At 42.6% G+C, this 18,272-nt stretch overlaps 1 protein-coding gene across 1 annotated transcript in view; it reads left to right on the top strand.

The window, feature by feature from the left end:
- The first annotated feature begins 2,205 nt into the window (after positions 1-2,205).
- Positions 2,206-18,272, top strand: part of HSD11B1 (hydroxysteroid 11-beta dehydrogenase 1) — a 34,936-nt gene continuing 18,869 nt past the window's right edge. The window contains exons 1-4 of the mRNA XM_011372448.2: positions 2,206-2,378; positions 16,308-16,418; positions 17,166-17,296; positions 18,086-18,197. Of these exons, the coding sequence (XP_011370750.1) occupies positions 16,331-16,418; positions 17,166-17,296; positions 18,086-18,197 (331 nt within the window). The 5' untranslated portion in view covers positions 2,206-2,378; positions 16,308-16,330. The remainder of the gene's footprint in view (positions 2,379-16,307; positions 16,419-17,165; positions 17,297-18,085; positions 18,198-18,272) is intronic.

Raw genomic sequence — 18,272 nt, forward strand, 5'->3', positions numbered from 1 at the left:
TCTGGGGCTCTTCTGTGTAAAAAACACAACTTCCTCTTGGAAGAACCGCTTTCCATATAAAGTTGCACTGTAATGCTAACTCTTGCATTTACTTTCATAAAGGGCAAAAACTTTGAGTTAGAATAACAATGGCCATCATGGAGAACTTCAGACATGTCAAAATCATTAAATTAATTCATTTAAGAGAAACTCCAGAAATCTAAAGGTCAATGGTTAGCTTCTTTAATTAGTATGCTAAGGTTTGAAAAACAAAATTCTACTTCCACCATGAACTCAAAGACTCTGATGCCTTCTGAAACCCATCCTCATTTCATTTTTCTTTCCATTCTTCTCTATCTGAACTTCTATATGAGCCATGATTTTTGTCAGAGTTTTCTCTGGGAGGGAGGAAAAAAAACCAAACACATTGTGAAATTGCTAGACCAGAACAGGGCCCTAAAGAAGCCGGGAGAACTATTTTTTGGTTTTGTTTTTGGCATTGTTTGTTTGTTTGTTTGTTTGTTTTTTAATAAATTGAATTGACAAAAAAAAGTTAAATTTTAACCCTGGTCTGGAGCCATACTAAGAGTTATAACCAAGGATTTTCCTAACTAAATCTCAGGAAGCCAGGTAGAAATCTGTTACATGATTCAAGATTTCATTAGGTACTTGTTGTTCTGAGCTACAGACCTGTACTAACTACTTCAGTTGTTAATGCTTCAACTGGAGAAAAATATTTAAAAGCAGCAGGATAAGAAAGGAAAATTTTTAATAAGTCATCTGTGTAAAATGAAGAAAAAGCACCTTAAGAGAACAAGAAAAAAAGTTAAAAATACAGTACAAAAGACAATTCCAGAAGCCTTTCTTTTAGTGGTACACTGAACAAAGATTCAAAATCATCAACTAAATAAAAATGAAAACAGACTTCAGAAAACTCTCAAAGAGTATTCTGGAGTAGACCCAATAGTCGAAGTAAAGGAGACTTGTTTTTCTCATTTTTTTTTTCTTTTTCTTCTAACAGGCTCAAATATGAATTAGGGGACAATGAGAAAAAAAAAATTGAAATCCAAAATTAGCAGTTTAGAAGATATTCAATATGCGGATAGACATTTTCAGAGAGCCTCAGAAAGTTAATAAGCTAGAAATCAATAGAACTTACGGTTCTCTAGATAAAACTAGTTCCTGAAAGAAAAACAAAACTAAAAGCTCTTCTATCCTCTAAGAATTGGGAGGCTATAGGTAAGGATACTTGTATATATGACAGGCAGAAGAACCAGTGTCTTTTTATGGCTAAGAAAGAGAAAGATAACTACCCAAAAGCTGTCCAATGATGCTGCTCCAAAGGAAACATAAGCACCCAACAATTCCAGTCCCTCCTCTAGACGTATGACCCCAAATCTCAGGGAGACCAGTATGCGACCATATCAGTTACATTCTCCATCAGGACAGAGCTATGTCTAGTTTGACTCAGCATTCTATTCCGGCTCCTAGCCCAGTGCCTGGCATGGAGTAGGTGCCCATTAAATATCTGTTCAATAGTGAATACATAAATGGATGAAGAAAGCGACCTTTTCGTTGACACACTGTTGTCTATGCCTTAGTCCTAAAGAACAAAAACCTATGAACTGGAGTGTGATCCTCCATCATTTACTGGCGTGAATCAGGCTAGAGTTATTGTCCCTACTTATGGAGCTCCCGATCGCCATAATGGTTTATGCCGCATAGATTATTTCCTAAGGAGTTTATAACTGAGAAACATGTAGACAAACAGGCCCCACGGAGCACCCCGGACCACCAGAGTCCTCCCTCGTGGGGAGGGAAAATACGCCGGATCCCAGGTCTTGTTTCAGTGCTTTCCTCTGAGGCAAAGCCAGGAATCTGAGAGTAAGAACCTGCTAAGGGCGGGACAAGGGCTCTGCCTGGTGGGCCTCTGGCACATTTAGAGCTAACAATAGTAATGGATAAGTATCCAGGGCAACCAGGACCACTTCCAATCATCCAGGCCCTGGGCAGCCTCGGGAGGTCCTCTGGTCTTTGGGGACCCTGATGCCTGCTGCTGGGGATTGGCTCACCCTGGTCAACTCCCTATGGGGCTCCTCTCCTGGCGCCTCCTGGCTGCAAGCTTGGTCCAAACATAGGGCCTTCTTCCTTGGCCTGGGTTTCACCTCCTTGTATCAGGTGGCAAACCAGCTGGTTCCAGTCCCAAATCAGGTCTTCTGACTCCTCCCAGAAACCAACCAACTTCTGAGCAGGAAATCCTGCCCCTCCCCAAAGAGTGGGAAACTGCAGAGGAAGAGAGAGATGAAACAGAAGGGAAGGCAGAGGAGGAGGGAGAGGGAGACGAGAAGCAAGAAAAGGGAGATCAATAAAAAGAAGTCGAATTTGGTTGAAGCCTCAAGGTAAGACTTTTTAAAATCCTATTATATATATATGCATCACCATTTGTGTCAGGTTCTAATTCACAGTAGATCCTCAAAAAACTGCTATTGAAATAATGCATCTATTGGAATAAACTAGAGAGCTGAGATGAAGAGAGATTTCAATGTCAAATGTTGGTCACAAAGAAAAAAAAAAAGAAGAAATGCCCAATGAGTTATGAAATGTGTAGGAGAAAAGATGCGATAAGATGCAGATGGAACCAAATGTCTGTTACTGGCGCTGAGAGCGTCCTGATCATTTTGGGACAGAAAGTTAAGTTGGAACAAAAAGTTGCAAAAATAGTTTTTAAAATGTCTGCATGTTCTTTTGATATCATACAAAGATTGCAGGTCGTAAGCATTTTTTAAAATTGGCTTTAAACCGATGACAGAGCACAAACACCAGGCAGTATCTTGGGAATTGCTAAGAGTGCTGATATCTGCATTTTGCGTCCAATCATCAGCTAGTTTAATATTATTAATATCGAGATCTGGAGCTTTGAGAAAGGCTCATTTTATTTCAAGAAGTCTTGTTCAGTCGACCAAGGGAGGCCTAAAGTTGTCGATCAAAATTCTCCATGTGCTGTTCACCTATTCCTTAATCCCAGTCCACCCTGGCTGCTCAGGATCCTGACCTTCTGAGCTTTCAAAGGGCCTGCTCAGAGAGAATTCAAAGACATTTCTTTCAGGTCAGTCTGAGAAACCCTGACAGGAACAGGAAATGCCATTCCTACCCCCACCATTTATCCAAACCCTTTCTTGCCGTCAATAGACAGTATCATCCAGAAGCTTGTGGTTTACCGATCCAGTCACTTTGAGGGATTAAAACAGCTAGACTCATGCTTTGGAGAGTGTCTATAGATGATGGTGATGTGTTTTCACAACAGTTGGCTTTTAAGAGTCCCGCTCCCCCAACTTTTCCAACAGAGCTTAACAATTCAGAGGGACACACTCGAAATGGCTTTTTTTAGTGCCAGTATTTCTCTTTGGGGTTTGTGTGAGTAAATCAAAGTCGGAAGCTGAAAGGAGGGTGGGAGAGGTACGGAGAGATGGAAGAATCTCACGTCTGCTTGCTTGCCAAGATTTGAAAGGAATTGCCTTTCCCTCTTTAGCATGATATGAAAATAAAATCCAAAAATCCAAGCTTGCTTTTTATAGTAATTTCAGTACAGCTAAAAGCTCCCTACATCCAATTTCTGAGCTGGAACAAATCTTAATCTAATTTAATTCCTCTTGTTTGCCAGGTGAGGGAATTAAAGCCAAGACAGAGGAAGGGCCTTGCCCAAGGTTATATGTATGTCAGTGATGGAGGGGAGACTGGAACTCAGTTCTCCTGGTCCCGCCCAGGGGCCTTTCAGAAAACCACCCGAACTTTACAGGAAGGGTGCCCTAGATGCCGAGAACACATAAACATCGCATCTGCTGATTAAATAAAACATTCCATGAAAAGATGCTCGAGTAATCCTTGCCTGGCAGAAGTGGAAAGAAAGAAAAGATTTGCCTAATAGTTAAGATTTTCCAGAATCTGTTTTATAACTGTCATGGGAGTAGAGGCTATAAAGGAAGGATTTAAGGCGGGTTTGTCACTAGAAAACTAGAATAGTTTACATTCCTACCATTCATCCAGGACTTTACATATCTCTTTATATAATCTTACAGTATCTTCATTTTTAAAATAACATTTTTAAATTTGCTCAAATTCAGAGAAGGAAGAACATGCTATTATTTTGGCATCTCTCATTAGTAGGCCCATGATCACGCTCTGGGCCAACATGGATATTTATAGTGTAGCGACCATGACACTCTTACTCAGGCCACTCCCCAGCATGGACCCTCGCTCCAGCCACGTCAATCTGTCAGTTTCCTCTGACATATCATCCTATTTCTAGACCCCCTGCCTGAACGCATACAGTTCCCTCCGCTCGGAATGAATGCCCTTCCCCCAACTTCATCTCATAATTTGTACTTATCTTTCAAAACTTAACTCCAGGACCACTTCTTCCAAAAAGTCTTCCCCCCGCCCCCACTCTGGGCTGATTTGGATGGCCTGTTCAGTACTCTTTAGCGTCTTATGCACACCCTTATTATAGGAAATTATTATGTTATTGTGGCTTTTCATTTACTTGACTATCTTTCTTACACTTAACTACAACCTCCTTGAAGGAAGACACCAAATATTGCTCAGGTTTCATATTCCTGGCACCTAGCACGGTTTGGGTCATTTATTAGTGCTCAATGAACACTCAGAAAAAATGAATGAATGAACAAATAAAATATTCCCCTTCCTCTTCTTCTATTAAAATGATTTAATAAAAAGCCTCATTTCTACACTCTCGAATCTTGGGTAACTTGTGGAGAAATAGAAGATGTCACTATTATATAAGCTTCCCCTCATTTCAAGCCTAACAGTATGCTCAAAAGAGCTATCCCAGAGTTAAACATGGCATATGAACAACCATATTAATTTCCGTTTCCTTACCAAATACACCGATCACAGTAGAAAATTTTACATGCTGTAAACCACAAAAACAAGAAGAACTAGAATAGAGACGACAGCCGATGAGAGGTGTCAACATCCTTTTGGAAGATGGAAAGTGAATGGACGAGTGATAAGTGACTTAGCAAACTGGAGACTGCTGAAGCCCAAGTGCCCATGACAGGAAGCCAACAAGAAGCCACAGAATCCAAGAGAGTCTGAGGAATCAGGGCATCAGGAATCTCAGAACATGAGAGGGAGGGAGAGAGGAGGGCAAAAATAAGAGACATTCCAGATCCCTTCTCTCGCCCTCCAACTAAAGATGGAAAGTTTATTTTCTGGAGAAGCTGGCCAAAGAGGCAGCAGGCTCAGGCACACCAGGCACAGCAGAGGTTGTGGGCAGGCATGGAGCTAGAAACAGAAGGATTAGAGAAGGACTCCATCCTGAAAGATGAGATTCCCCAGCTCCTCACCCTGGCTCGGCTCCCAGAACACCAACAGCCTGGCTTATGTCCCTTTCCATTCACTCTGCTCCAGCCCACGCTAAGCAGAAGAATTAAGGATTCCTCTGAGAAGAAAGTATTCAACCAAAGGAAAAAACCCAAAGTCACTGATATTTGGGGTCTCCCAATGAAACTATCCAGTAATCTCTGGATTATCCTTCAGTAGAGTCCAACAATTAACAAGCCCTGCCCTCACACAAAAAGCTTCCAAAAGCCAAGGAATGGACTGCAAGGATTGCCAATCATAGAATGAAAGGCTCTGACATTGAAGATGGAGACCCCAAAATAAGTAATCGAAAGGGCAGAAGAAATTGTTAATAACGACAGCCTCAATAACATCGATATTCTCTTAGAGAAAAGGGAAGACAGTGTATCCATGAATGAAAATCAGTAAACCAGGGTTTTAAAACGGTAGTAGACAACAAGAAAGAACTTTTTAAAATAAAAGTACAATCAGAAATTTAAAAATTAAAGTGACGTGCTGGAAGATAAAATTGATAAAATCTCCCAGAAAGCAGGATAAAAAGGGAAATGAAAAATAGGACAAAAGCAACTTACGAGATCCATCCAGGAGCTCTGACGGCCTCTAATAATAATTCCAAAAAGAGAGCACAGAGAAAATGGAGGGGAAAACATTTACCAAAAAAAAAAAAAAATCCTCCAAAACTTCCCACAATGAAAGATTTGCATTTCTCTATTGAAAGGACCGGTGGGTACTCAACACAATAAATGAGAGAGAGAAAAAAAACCCTCCCCAAAGTACATCACTGTAAATGTGATGGAATAAAAGGATCCCAAAAGTTCTAGACAGAAGAAAACCAGTTCATAAACCAAGGATCAGGCATTCAGGCAGCAATTGAACTTCTCGGGATCAACACTGGAAGCTGGAAACCGACAGGCAATACAGCAATGTCTTCCAATTCCATGAGAAAATAATCTCCAGTCTATAAATCCTTACCCAGCCAAACCATGAATCAAGGAGAGAGTAAAATAAGGACAAGCAGGCCGAGCCGCCACCCTGGGGTTTATGTGGCCGCGCGGTCCGATGGATTAACGCCCACGTAAAAAGGTTAAATGTAAAACAGCGCTCCTGCCTCCAAGGTCTCAAAATATTTCCTTACCATTCATGAGAAGTCAACCAAGAAAGAGAGAAGCTGGATGGCAAAAGAACGTCCCAGCTACCACGAGCCTATCAAGCTCCTACTCCAGAATGGAACAGGAAAACTGGGGGCTCCAAGAGGGATCTCTCCAAGGGGGAAAAAAAAAAAATAAGACAGATTATCCAATTAATTTGACCAAGGTATTTGAGTTTTCTAGCTCTTGTCAGAGAATTTGAAGAATGTGGACCACAGAGTCAGCGAACACAGAAATGCGATTGTAAACTCCAGGGAAGGGGGGAAAGAGAAGAAAAGAGACGCAATCGCGGTTACGTTACGTAGCTGAGCTGTAAACAAGTAGTCGTAGTAACATGAACACCGATTACTCATTTAATTAAAAATTGTAAAATAGTATTAGGAATCTAGGAGAAAGAAAATGAGGGTCTATGTATGTCGTAAAAAAAAAAAAAAAGCAACATTCTAATATTTCTGAGAAAAATTAATAATTTCTAAAATTGAAAAATCAAGAAATAGCAGTAAAAGCATATTGTATAAAAATATGGGGTTGACCTGCAAAGGAAAAAAATAAGATTTAAAAAAGGGGTCGCCTCTGAATGAGGCTAGAATGAGGGGAAGGGAGGAGCGTGGATGGCTGCTCTTCATGATCAGCCTTTGGGACCATCTGTCTTCCAAAACCCTCCTCACGTGTTATGTTTATAAATATAAAAACAATTTTTTAAAAAGAGAAAAAATGGTTCGATCATAACAGCAGTCTCCCACAGATTACATTCTATCTACCAGTCAACATGTTGATGCCTGGAGCCATTAAATTAAGTCTGAAACAAGCTATAGTTAAAGTAGTTACCTAATTACCCAGAGCAGTTCCCAGTCTGTCTGTTCAGTTTACTTTGGAATCGCATGGGGAACTTTGTACTAATACCGATTCCTGGGTCCCCCCCTTGATGGTTTTGATTCAACAGGCCTTAGTGGGCCTGGACTAGAGCAGAAATTGTGAGTGTGTGTACGGAGGGATGTGTGTGAGTGAATGTTCTGGTGTGTATGTCGGTGTTTTGTGAGCCTATCTTCTTCCCTCCCTCCCTTTTTCATCCTCTTTCATCTGAACTTAACCCATAAATCTCTCTAGACTACTGAAAACATTGCCAGAAATGAAGTCCCCATCCTGGTGATTTTTAACCCCTGTGCCCTGTGAGCTTTCTCTCCCAACCCTGGGGTTCCCTCTGCTGGCAGAAGCCTGTTAAAACTCTTAGCATCCTAAATCTAGAAATTCTCCTCCCGTTTCTATTAGGTCGTTTTACCAGGCTCTTTCTAAGCCCTCAAACTCTGTGACCCCTGCCATCAGAAAACGAAAAATTCAACCAACCTGGGAAAGACTTCCTGGCCGTATAGGTTGAGCATATAAAGATCAAGAGGGACTGGGATGAGGCAGAAGTGAGAGCGAGAGGTACATGCTGCAGTCAAGCCTGAGGAAAAGCAGACCTTCGGGAGTTTCTTTCCATCTTCTTCTTCCTCCCCTTCTCCCAAGAGAGATGGATAGATGGGGAAGCCACATCTATCTGCCTCCCCAAAATTAAACCATGAAACACACGAGGTTAAAAAGCTCGCTTAATTTGAAAGCAGAAGACAAGGGTTCAATATCCACCCCCACTTTACTGCCTCATCTGTCCTTTTCGGGAGCCGTGTGACATATCGTCAGACCCCATGAATCATGCCCCTCCAGTGATTCTGTGAACCCTGTTGGATCTTTCCCACAGCTGAAAACATGCTCAGCCTGGCTCAGTGTCTAGCACAGAGAAAATGGTCAAAAACAATTGAATAAACACTTAACCTATTGCTCTCCTAAAAAAGCAAAACCCTCTGGATTTGCATACCTCTCAAGTTCCTCAAAAATATACCCTGATGCCGACATTGAACATTCTTTCCTCATGTACCCTCACTCTTCAAGCCAAATGCGTCCAGCTTCAGAACCCTCTGGCATAGGTCTCCAGTGATTCCTATACGCCAGACCCAATGCGTTCTTGTCACTTCTCCTTGGCCTCTCAGAAGCTTCCAAGCTGTGACCTCTCCCATCTCACTGAGACATACACCGTCCACCCCCACCCCGAGGGTTCCCTGTTCGCTCAGGTCCTCCTGCTCCTGGCTTCTCCTTCGTTCTCCTTCACCAGCTTCTCCTCTTCTGCCTGACCCAGAAACGTTAAGTGCAGCACTGCCCCTCGTACCCTTCAGCCTCCCTGGCGGTCTCATCTGTTCTTATGGTTTCGACTTTAACTTATATTATTTAATTCCCCCAAATCTATATCTCTAGCCTAGACCTTTCCCCAGGGCTCCAAATCTATACAAGACATCTTTATCTGGATGTCTAGTAATCACTTCCCATTAAACACTCAAAAGATGCTTTCTGAGCACCTACTGTGTGTCAAGAACCATGCTAAGCACTGGAGATACACTGGCAAGGTGGGGCAGGCGTCTGCCTCCCAGAGCCGTGTGTAATGGGAAAAACAGACAAATGAGCAGCTGTGGGGAGCTACGGTAAGAGAAATGCCAAGTGTTGGTGCGGGGGAGCTGGGTACCTCGCCTGTCTGGGGAAAGTGACTTTGAAAGGTAGATAGAACCTGAAGGATGAGAAGGAGTAGGGGTAGGTGTGGCAAGAGGTTCCCGGGAAACGATTTTAAAAATGTATGGAGAACTTCTAAAGCTAAAAGAGTGAGTCTGGACTTTATCTTAAGAACAGTAAGGAGCCACTGAAGAAGAACTGGATGGAGGGGTTGCCGCAGGGCACTTCCAGGCTTGGCGGTGGTTGAGTCTTAAGGCAAATGGGAAGCCCATGAGGCTTTTGTTTTTTTTATTATACCTCATAAGTTACTTATGAGGTTTCATATACTCTTTTGTGCATATCGAATGTTTTGCAACCTTTTGTTTTTTTAAATAAATGGATCGGAGAAGGTGAGATAGGTAGAAGAGTAAGAAGGTGACTGAAGCAGAAAACAGCAGTGGCCTGAGTTAGGGTAGTCAGCGAGGGTGAAGACTGGGAGATGGTTCCAGAGACACTTAGGAAGGAGAATCAACTGGACTTGGTGAGTCCTGGAATGTGGGGATATAGAGAGGGAGGAGTAAAGAAGAACTGACAAGGTTCTGGAGTATTAAGTGGATGGATGGTGAAGCCATTGATTGAAATAGAGATCACTAGGAGACAGTGAGGAAAAATAACAAAGTCACTGGAAAACAGTTTAGCAGTTTCTTGAAAAGTTCAATATAAATTTATCATACAACCCAGCAATGCAATCCTGGGTATACACCCAAGAGAAATAAAACAATGTCTACGCAAAGATTGTCATGCCAATGTTTATAGCAGCACTATTCATCATAGCCAAAGAGTGGAAAATGCCAAATGTCTGTGAATTGGCGAATGGATAAACAAAATGTGCTATAGCCATACAGTGGAATATGACTGGCAATAAAAAGGAAAAGAGCACTGATGTGTTCTATAATATGGACGAACCTCAAAACCATTATGCCAAAGTCAAAGAAGTCAGACGCAAAAGATCACATATTATGTGATTCCGCTAATATGAAAGACAGAAAGTAGATTATTGGTTTCCTGGAGCTTGGGATGAGAACAGAGACTAATCGTAAATGAATAAGAGGGATCTTTTGGGATGACAGAAATGTTCTAAAATTGGATGGTAGTGATGTTTCCCGATTCTGCAAACTTATTAAAAATTATCGAATTGTACAATTACCATAAGATAATCTTCTGTTATATAAACTGTACTACCAAAAAATGCTATTAGAAAATAATCAGGTCAGTTTGGGCATGTTGAGTTTGAGGTGTTTAGGACTCATTGAAAAGGAGAGGTTGAGTAAACAGGTGGTGATGCTACCTGAAGCTTAGGAAGCAAATGCTGCACAGGAGGTAGAGATTTTCTAGACTCATCAACATAAAGATAGTGGTTGGAGCCACAAGAGGGAGGAAAATCACCCAGAGTGGATAGAGAGGGAGTGTGAAGTGCTAACGGAGTTGAGTGGGGCCAGACTCATAAGCCCGAGGCGTGCGGGAGAGCCACGACTTTCGGCATAAGGCAATGACGAAATACAAAAGGCAGAGTTCAGGGTGCAGTGGCTTCGTGACAGAAAGTAAATGGCCAGAACTACAGAGTCCAGAAGTTGATATTCAAGGCCCTCAAGGAAGTGGTTCTGCTTACTTCTCCAGGCTTACTTCTTCTCACCGTGGAACCCCATCCCTTAAAGTTCAGGGATCCCGCCATATGGAATTGTTTGTAGTTTCCCAAACAGGTCCTTTTCTTTCCCACCTTCTTCTATGTTCTCACGTGGCTTCTCTGCAATGTTCTAGAAACCAACCCTCCTCTCTCCCCACACACTCCTGGAACTCAACTCAGTGCTCGTCTTCCTCATTTGCCTGGCGCGTTCCTGCTCCTGTTCAATATGGGGCAAGGTTAACCAGGCCTCTGAAGCCTTTCCTATTGCCCATCCCCCACGTGGGACAGGCTACTTCCTTCTTCACAAGAGACTTCCGCCATATCACTAGTAACGCTTCACACACTTTCATTTATTTCCACATCTGTCTTCTTATAGGGCTTGGAAAGCATTCTGTTTGTTTTCTCATTCACAGTACCGGACCTACAGTAAGTACTGAATAAACTCAGGAGAGGAAATCTCCACTCAGCCAGCCTCCGGCAGCTGGCACTCTTTCCCTCCTTTCCTTCTTAGGGCTCTTTTGGGGGCTGTCTGTGGCCAGGCTGCTGGGCTCCATTGTGGGGAAGGTAGATGAGCTGGTCTCAACTCTGCTATCGGCAGAGGTCAAGGACATTTTTGTCCACACCTAAGGCACAGTTTCCCAGTGTTCCCCAAGTTCCACGTCACTTCTAGGGCTGCAAAATAAAACACGAGGTGCCCAGTTAAATCTGAATTTCAGAGAATGTTTTAGTATGAGAATACCCCACTCGATAGTTGAGATTAAATATATTCCGAAACTGTATTGATTGTTCACCTGCAATTCGAATGTGACTGGGTGTCCTGTGTTTCTATCTGCTCAATCTGCTAAATCTGACAGCCCTACTTCCCACCAAATGGAAGTGGCTTCCCTCTAATGCTGAAGCCACTGACACCCTAAAAAAACCCACCTGGCTGAGGCTGCTGTGCCACGCTGACGTGCTTCCTGAAATCTGGGCTGCACAAGCAGGAAGCAGCAGGGGACGGCCAAAGCTGCGTGGTGGCTTTGCTGGAGTCAGTCCTCTCGGCCGTAAGGAACTCACCCAGGTTTCACCAGAGTTTCCAGGGAGTTACTGTGCGGGGGCCCAGCCTCTCCCCCATGCTCAGACACGAGTTCACGAGAGCGAGGCCAGATGAGAAACCTGAGAAACAGCAACTACCACATAATCGGAGCAGCCTCCGCTCTACCCCACCGAGGGGCAGGGATCGCCACACGCTGGGCCTCGCCAGGGTACCTATCTTCCCCCAAGAGGCTCTTGGCTCTCCTAGACAAACAGGCTCCAGGTGGTCGGCCCCTCTAGTCCCCCTGCCACAGACTACACGTGACAGGACATGGGGCACATCCGGGCAGCCCATCCCATCTCTGGTTCAGTTTCCCATATCTGAGTCTCCATTAGTTGGAAAATATGAGTGAATTTGCCGATTAGGAATAGGGTCATGCAGAAGGGTTGACTAATGAGAGAGAAGAAAAGTTGGAGGGACAGGAAGGAGGAGTCCATGTGAATAGATAACAGTGGTTTCCATAACTGGGGACACGGTTTGGCAGCCATGGCACAGATTTACGAGATCCTAAAAACTCAGACCTGAGGAACTGGATTGGGGTGGGCGGGGTGAAAAGAAGGGGAGAATTTTATGCGTTCTAAGATCCTCTTCTGTCTGAACATGTTAGTATTATTTTCCCAGGGAAGGCGGCACCTCAGAACACAGAGGGTTCACCCGCCTTTTTCTCTGAGGCCCGCCCACTATTCCTCTGGCAGGATTCATTTCCAAATACAAGAGGCGGCTTTCGGCTTTCGTAGTGAAGCTGCTAAGCAGCTCAGGAGAGCGCGACGGCTGCTGCTGCCTTAGAATCAACAGGATCCTGGATCCTCCTCTCAGGATCCACGTTTTACCAAACATGTATGCAAATGCCCCCCGGCTGCTCCTCCCCACACGCTGCCATCTCTGTGGAGTCCTCCCCGCTCCGGCCCCTCCCCCAGAATGCCTTTCCCACTCAACCCCTGCCTCCTCTCCCCTCGTTGCTTCTTCTCAACCCCATTTTTTCGGCCGGAAATGAATGCCTGGCTGGCCTCGGACATGCGCCGCCACCGAGGGGAACCTATCCTACATGGATGTTCAAAAACTGCCAGGTCATGTTTGGGCATTTCACTGAAAGCCTGCTCTAAAATGATCTATGGATGGTCAGTGCAGAGGAGGGATTGCTGGGCCTAGATAGCTCTACGCTTAACTTCTTAAGGAACCTCCATATTGTTCTCCATTGTCGTTGTAGTGATTTACGTTCCCACCGACAGTGCCTACCTTGCCCTTTTCCCCGCGTCCTCACCAGCACTTGTTATTTCTCGTCTTTTTGATAAAGGCCATTCTAACAAGTGGTTAACAGAGAGGAAAGGGGGTGGAGGGAGGGAGAAGTGGGTAATGGGAGTCAAATATATGGTCATAGAACAAAATTAGACTTTGGGTGGTAAGTATGCAATCGAGTATACAGATGTCAAATTATAATGTACACCTGAAAATTGTATAGTGTTATCAACCAGTGTTACCCCAATAAATTTAATTTCAAAAGAAAGAAGGGGCAGTACAAAAAAGTGAACAGCTAGCTTCGCTGCTGTGGCAGTAAAAGGAACGTTACTTGATTGGGGAAAACTCGATGTGAACAAAAGGCTAGATGAAAGTCCTGTTTCCTTTTATTTATTTATTTGTTTGTTTTTTGTTTGTTTAATTGGTTGAGAACCTCTAGAAGAGAACTGGGGACGAGGGTTGACTGGCTCTGACCAGAACACTGAATCCCGATGATTTTCCGGGTTTAAGTCAGGCTCTAGGGAGACAGCAATCTTTTCGCTGCTACAGCACCTCAGAAACATTAAAACAGCGAAGGTTCACTGAATGCATATTTTAGGTCAAGGTTAATGGGAGACAGAGAGAGACAAAGATAAAAAAGACACAGATCATGTCCTCCGGGAGTTCACAAGCAAATGAGACAACCAGGCATGTAAACGTGGACAGACAGTGGATCAATGTTTGTTATATGATATGATCAAAGTGTGATGCCCTTGGGTTCTCGAGACCCTCTTGGGGACTTGAAAGGTCAAAACTACTTTCATAATCAGACACTATGCGCCTTTTCTTTCCCTCTCATTTTCTCATGAGTTTTCCCAAGGCTACAAGATGTGTGACAATACAAAGCATAACACATGGATGCTTATATATTCTTGAGTTTAAAAGAATTTCTCAGTCTTAAATTTTCATATATCAATAGCTAAAACCCACATAAGCAAAATTCTTTGAAATCCTCAATAACTTTTAAGATTGTAGAGGGATTCTGAGGCCAAAAATTTTCAGAACTGAGAAGACAATATATCATCTACCATTACATGGTGTCCTCATTTCTGGTTAATGCATTTTATTGACTAAAAATTATTTCACCTAATTCCATGAAAATGACTTCATTGAATGCTTTCACTATGTCCTTATTATCTAGCATGATAGTCATTAGGTCACCTAATTATTAATCTGTTTGTGTTTTTTGTAACATGTCTGTGTTTAAACGTCTTTTGAGGCAGCACAATGTTGGACTTTACATCTTAACTCAGGCAACAATCAACAATAGTTGATGCATTGTTTTATGTTCTATCACCCTACTGTTTATCTTACTCGTTATTTTTGCTGTAAGTTTTCTGTAGTGCATTTTAAAATTTTTTCTTTTCTGTTAGACAATAAACTTCCCTAGTCTGTCCATCTCTCTATCATTCCAGCATCATTATATTTTAAAGCAATTTTTATTGTTTCCTATAATTTTGCTATTAATAGTATAGTATTAAGAAAATAAATCTTATTTTGGGTGGCAATCACACAATAGAATACATAGATGTCAAATTATAATATACACCTGAAAAATATATAATTGTATTAACCAATGTGACCCCCAAAAACTTAAAAAAAATAATAAAAATGAAAAAAGAGCACCATGCTAAGGTTCATCTTGATTGCCTTTCTCAAAAAAAGAAAAAAAAGAAATCTTACATTTCCTTCCCTCTAGAGATGAAAATGAAGTCTAGTCTGTAACATATCATGGTAGCAAAAAGTTCCTTATAAAATTATGCAGATATCTTGCAGTCCTGACAGTGTATAATTCTCCCTGTAGAGAAAATTGAATTTTCTTTACATTTTTTTTTCTATTTTATTCTCCCTGAACCTTGAGCTCTATCTAGCCCTTGACTATTCTCAAATCTCCATTGTTTTCTGGAAATGAACTTCACAGCTGTGGGCCTTTGTTGACAAATCATTTCATCTCCTCTGGGTCTTAAATTATTTTCCTTTACTCTGAAGTGAAAATTCAGTGAGTGTTTCGAGATACTGTACTTGGGGTCCTAAGTCGATTTGTCTTAATCTTGTGTGCATCCCCCAACCCCCGTCCTCAACCAATATTCTCCTCCAAAGCTCCAGTACCCATTCGTATCATCACATTTAAATGCTTTTCTTGGCTCTGTCGGTAACTTGCAGAATTCTGCATCTGCTCTGTGATGGAGTAATTTTTTACAGTTTGGTTAGTTGGTTTTAAGTTGGAAAACGTAACAATATCTTAACTTTTTTCTTCAAGGATTATGTCTTAATGAATTTGTGCTACAGAAATACAGTTATTTCTATAATTCTGCGATAAATTCTAATTTACTTGGTGTTTCTCTCCTGTGGTCCTTTTATTGTCATCAGATCAAATTTTAGCTGGATGTGGGCTTTTCAGGCCAGTTTTGCTTCCATGGTGCTGGTCCTTCTCCCTTCTGCACCAGATCCCCTCTTCCTAGCATCTTTATCATGGTTCTTGTTCCGCTATAGCATTTACAAGACCCAATTTAATAGCTTCGTGCCTTTTTTCTTGGCACTCATTCTTTCTTCTTTCTTTGCTGTTAAAGTAATAAGCGTACGTTCTGTTGCACTTGCCTGAGAGTCTTGAATCGGTCTTGGGTTTCTCCCCAGCCGGGTGCTGGCTGGCTTGCGTTTCCCTTTGATGTTATAAAACATGTTTGCTGAACTTGAGTGTCGGGCTTTTCAAGCTTGTTTGCTTTTTCACTTTCCAAGATAGGCACAGTTTTTCTTAAGCTTACTTTTCTGCTTTGTGCTATTATTTTTAATTGCTTCTGAATAGGAGGTGGGGCTGAGAGTGAGATTTGGCCTGAATTTGGCTGTTTTTGCTATTACTCACATTTCCCCAGAAGCCCCACACACTTTCTCTCTGCTTTGACATACCACTTTTGAAAGCAATGACTCTTGGCATAAATGACGTAAAGGGGAAGATGGGTTCAGGGTAGGAATGTTTAGGAATCCAGTCCTGTACAATCTTGAGCTTGGCCATCTGGAAGTCTCTTCTTGCTCAATGAAATGGAGTAAACATTATCCATTATGAAATCTACCAAGCAGGCTGCCAGGACGAATGGGATCCCACTCAAAGCCAATCGCTGCTCTTACAAGGAAACCGGCTAGCACTGCCGAAAGCTACTCCAACCTCCCCCATCCCTGATGTCACAATTCGGAGGCTGCTGCTGGCCTAGGAGGTTGTAGAAAGTTCTGTAAGTCTTCTCTGTATGTCCTACAGGGCCCCTCAGGCAAGGTCATCTGATGGCTTTTGTGAAAAACTATCTGTTCCCTATTCTGGGGATCTTCTTGGCCTACTACTACTATTCTGCAAGTGAGGAATTCAGACCAGGTAAGTCTAATTTTGAAGGAATAGATTAAAAAAAAAAAAAAAAAAAGGGGGGGCTAGAGAGTTTCTGAGGACCATGATGATTTCCTGATTCCTAAAGTTGCTGAACAAGAGGGAACCTTGAGGTTGGACTATATTTCTATGTCCTTCAGTCACAGGCTACAGGTAATAGGGGTGAGGGGAAGAGTAACCATGTAGCAAAAAGACTGCCAAATAGGCCACTCTGTGTTTGGCGCCCTTGATGGAAATCTCAGATCCCCTAACAAAAATGAAGGTGATCCCAAAATTCACAACTCAGCCAGATAAATGGGCTCTGTGGGGAGTCTGATAAGTGGGAAGCAAGCAAGTAGTGTGGAGCTGACGACTAAATAGAAGTGAGGGGAAGCCCCTGGAATCTCTATGAGCACATGTGTTTTGAGGACTTTTTAAATTTTATTTCAATTGAGCAAAATTGGATGAGTCCAGAAATATCTGGAAAATTCCAGTGTTTTAGTTGAGTCCTCTTTCCATAGCGTTCTTTAGGAAGGACAATAGGAAGGCTTAATTTTGAGCATCCAAACCAAACCCCCATTTCAGAGCATATTTGTGAAAGACTTGAACTGTTCCTTCACTGATTTATGCAGTTTGAGATAAGTTGATCTGGGCTCACAACCTTTAGATGGTGAGATGAGGCTGTCCACATCCAGAGCAGGAGAAGGGATAGTGCCGCCAAGTTGGGTGTGCTCCTCACTTCCTTTTGGGGTTTCCCAGAGATGCTCCAAGGAAAGAAAGTGATTGTCACAGGGGCCAGCAAGGGGATCGGAAAAGAGATGGCCTATCATCTGGCGAAGATGGGAGCCCATGTGATGGTGACAGCAAGGTCAGAAGAAACTCTAAAGAAGGTGAGGATTCTGTGCCCACAGACGCATGTACCTTCACATGCCCAGATGTATTCTTATATATGTTCACATATACATGTCAACACAAAGAGGCTGGCCCATCCAAACTCAGACGCTTACACACACATACACACATGTACCTGCACGCATACCTACAGGCTTAAACACCCATAAAATACACATTTCGGTATTCATTCCCATGCACAAATACATAAATACAAAGTTCTTGGGCTATATATACTCATAGATATGCCTATTTACACACATTTACACATGTATGAAGTCACAGATATATAGATATGTGCTCAGGTAACAAAATTCCAGTACCTACTCATGAATTCATATTCTCATACCAATGCAGACTCTCAGACACATGCCCTCGCATAGACTCACAAACCCAAGGATAAATGAACATTCACAAACCTAGGGCTACCCTCAGAGAAACTAGCATCATTCAGAACCATCTATTCACAGAAACTCATAAACACAGATCATGGGCTTGAACCCCACCACAGTGATGATTTACCCATTTATACCCTACGTGAAATACTTCCAGAAAGTATTTCATAACGAGGACAAAGATTATGTCAGATTGCATTTAGCAACACACATACACACGCACACACACACACACACACACTCAGTGCACCACGCACACTCACACAAACCTGCTACCATTTCTTATCAAAACAGTGCTGTAAGCAACCTCTCGTTTAAACCCCCATTACTTCAGACACTGTCCCCCAAAGGTCTGCAGCCAATACTGACACCATTATCGTCACGATCCCACAGGTGGTATCTCACTGCCTAGAACTTGGAGCAGCCTCGGCACACTACCTTGCTGGCACCATGGAGAACATGACCTTTGCGGAACAATTTGTTGCCAAAACTGGACAGCTCATGGGTGAGGCTGCTTCTCCTCTCTCCCCTCTGGATCTTGCTCTAGGGGTCACCAGGGAGCTTCGAGAAGGTAGAGGGG

Source organism: Pteropus vampyrus, unplaced genomic scaffold (genome assembly GCF_000151845.1).
Source record: "Pteropus vampyrus isolate Shadow unplaced genomic scaffold, Pvam_2.0 Scaffold207, whole genome shotgun sequence".
NCBI lineage: Eukaryota > Metazoa > Chordata > Mammalia > Chiroptera > Pteropodidae > Pteropus > Pteropus vampyrus.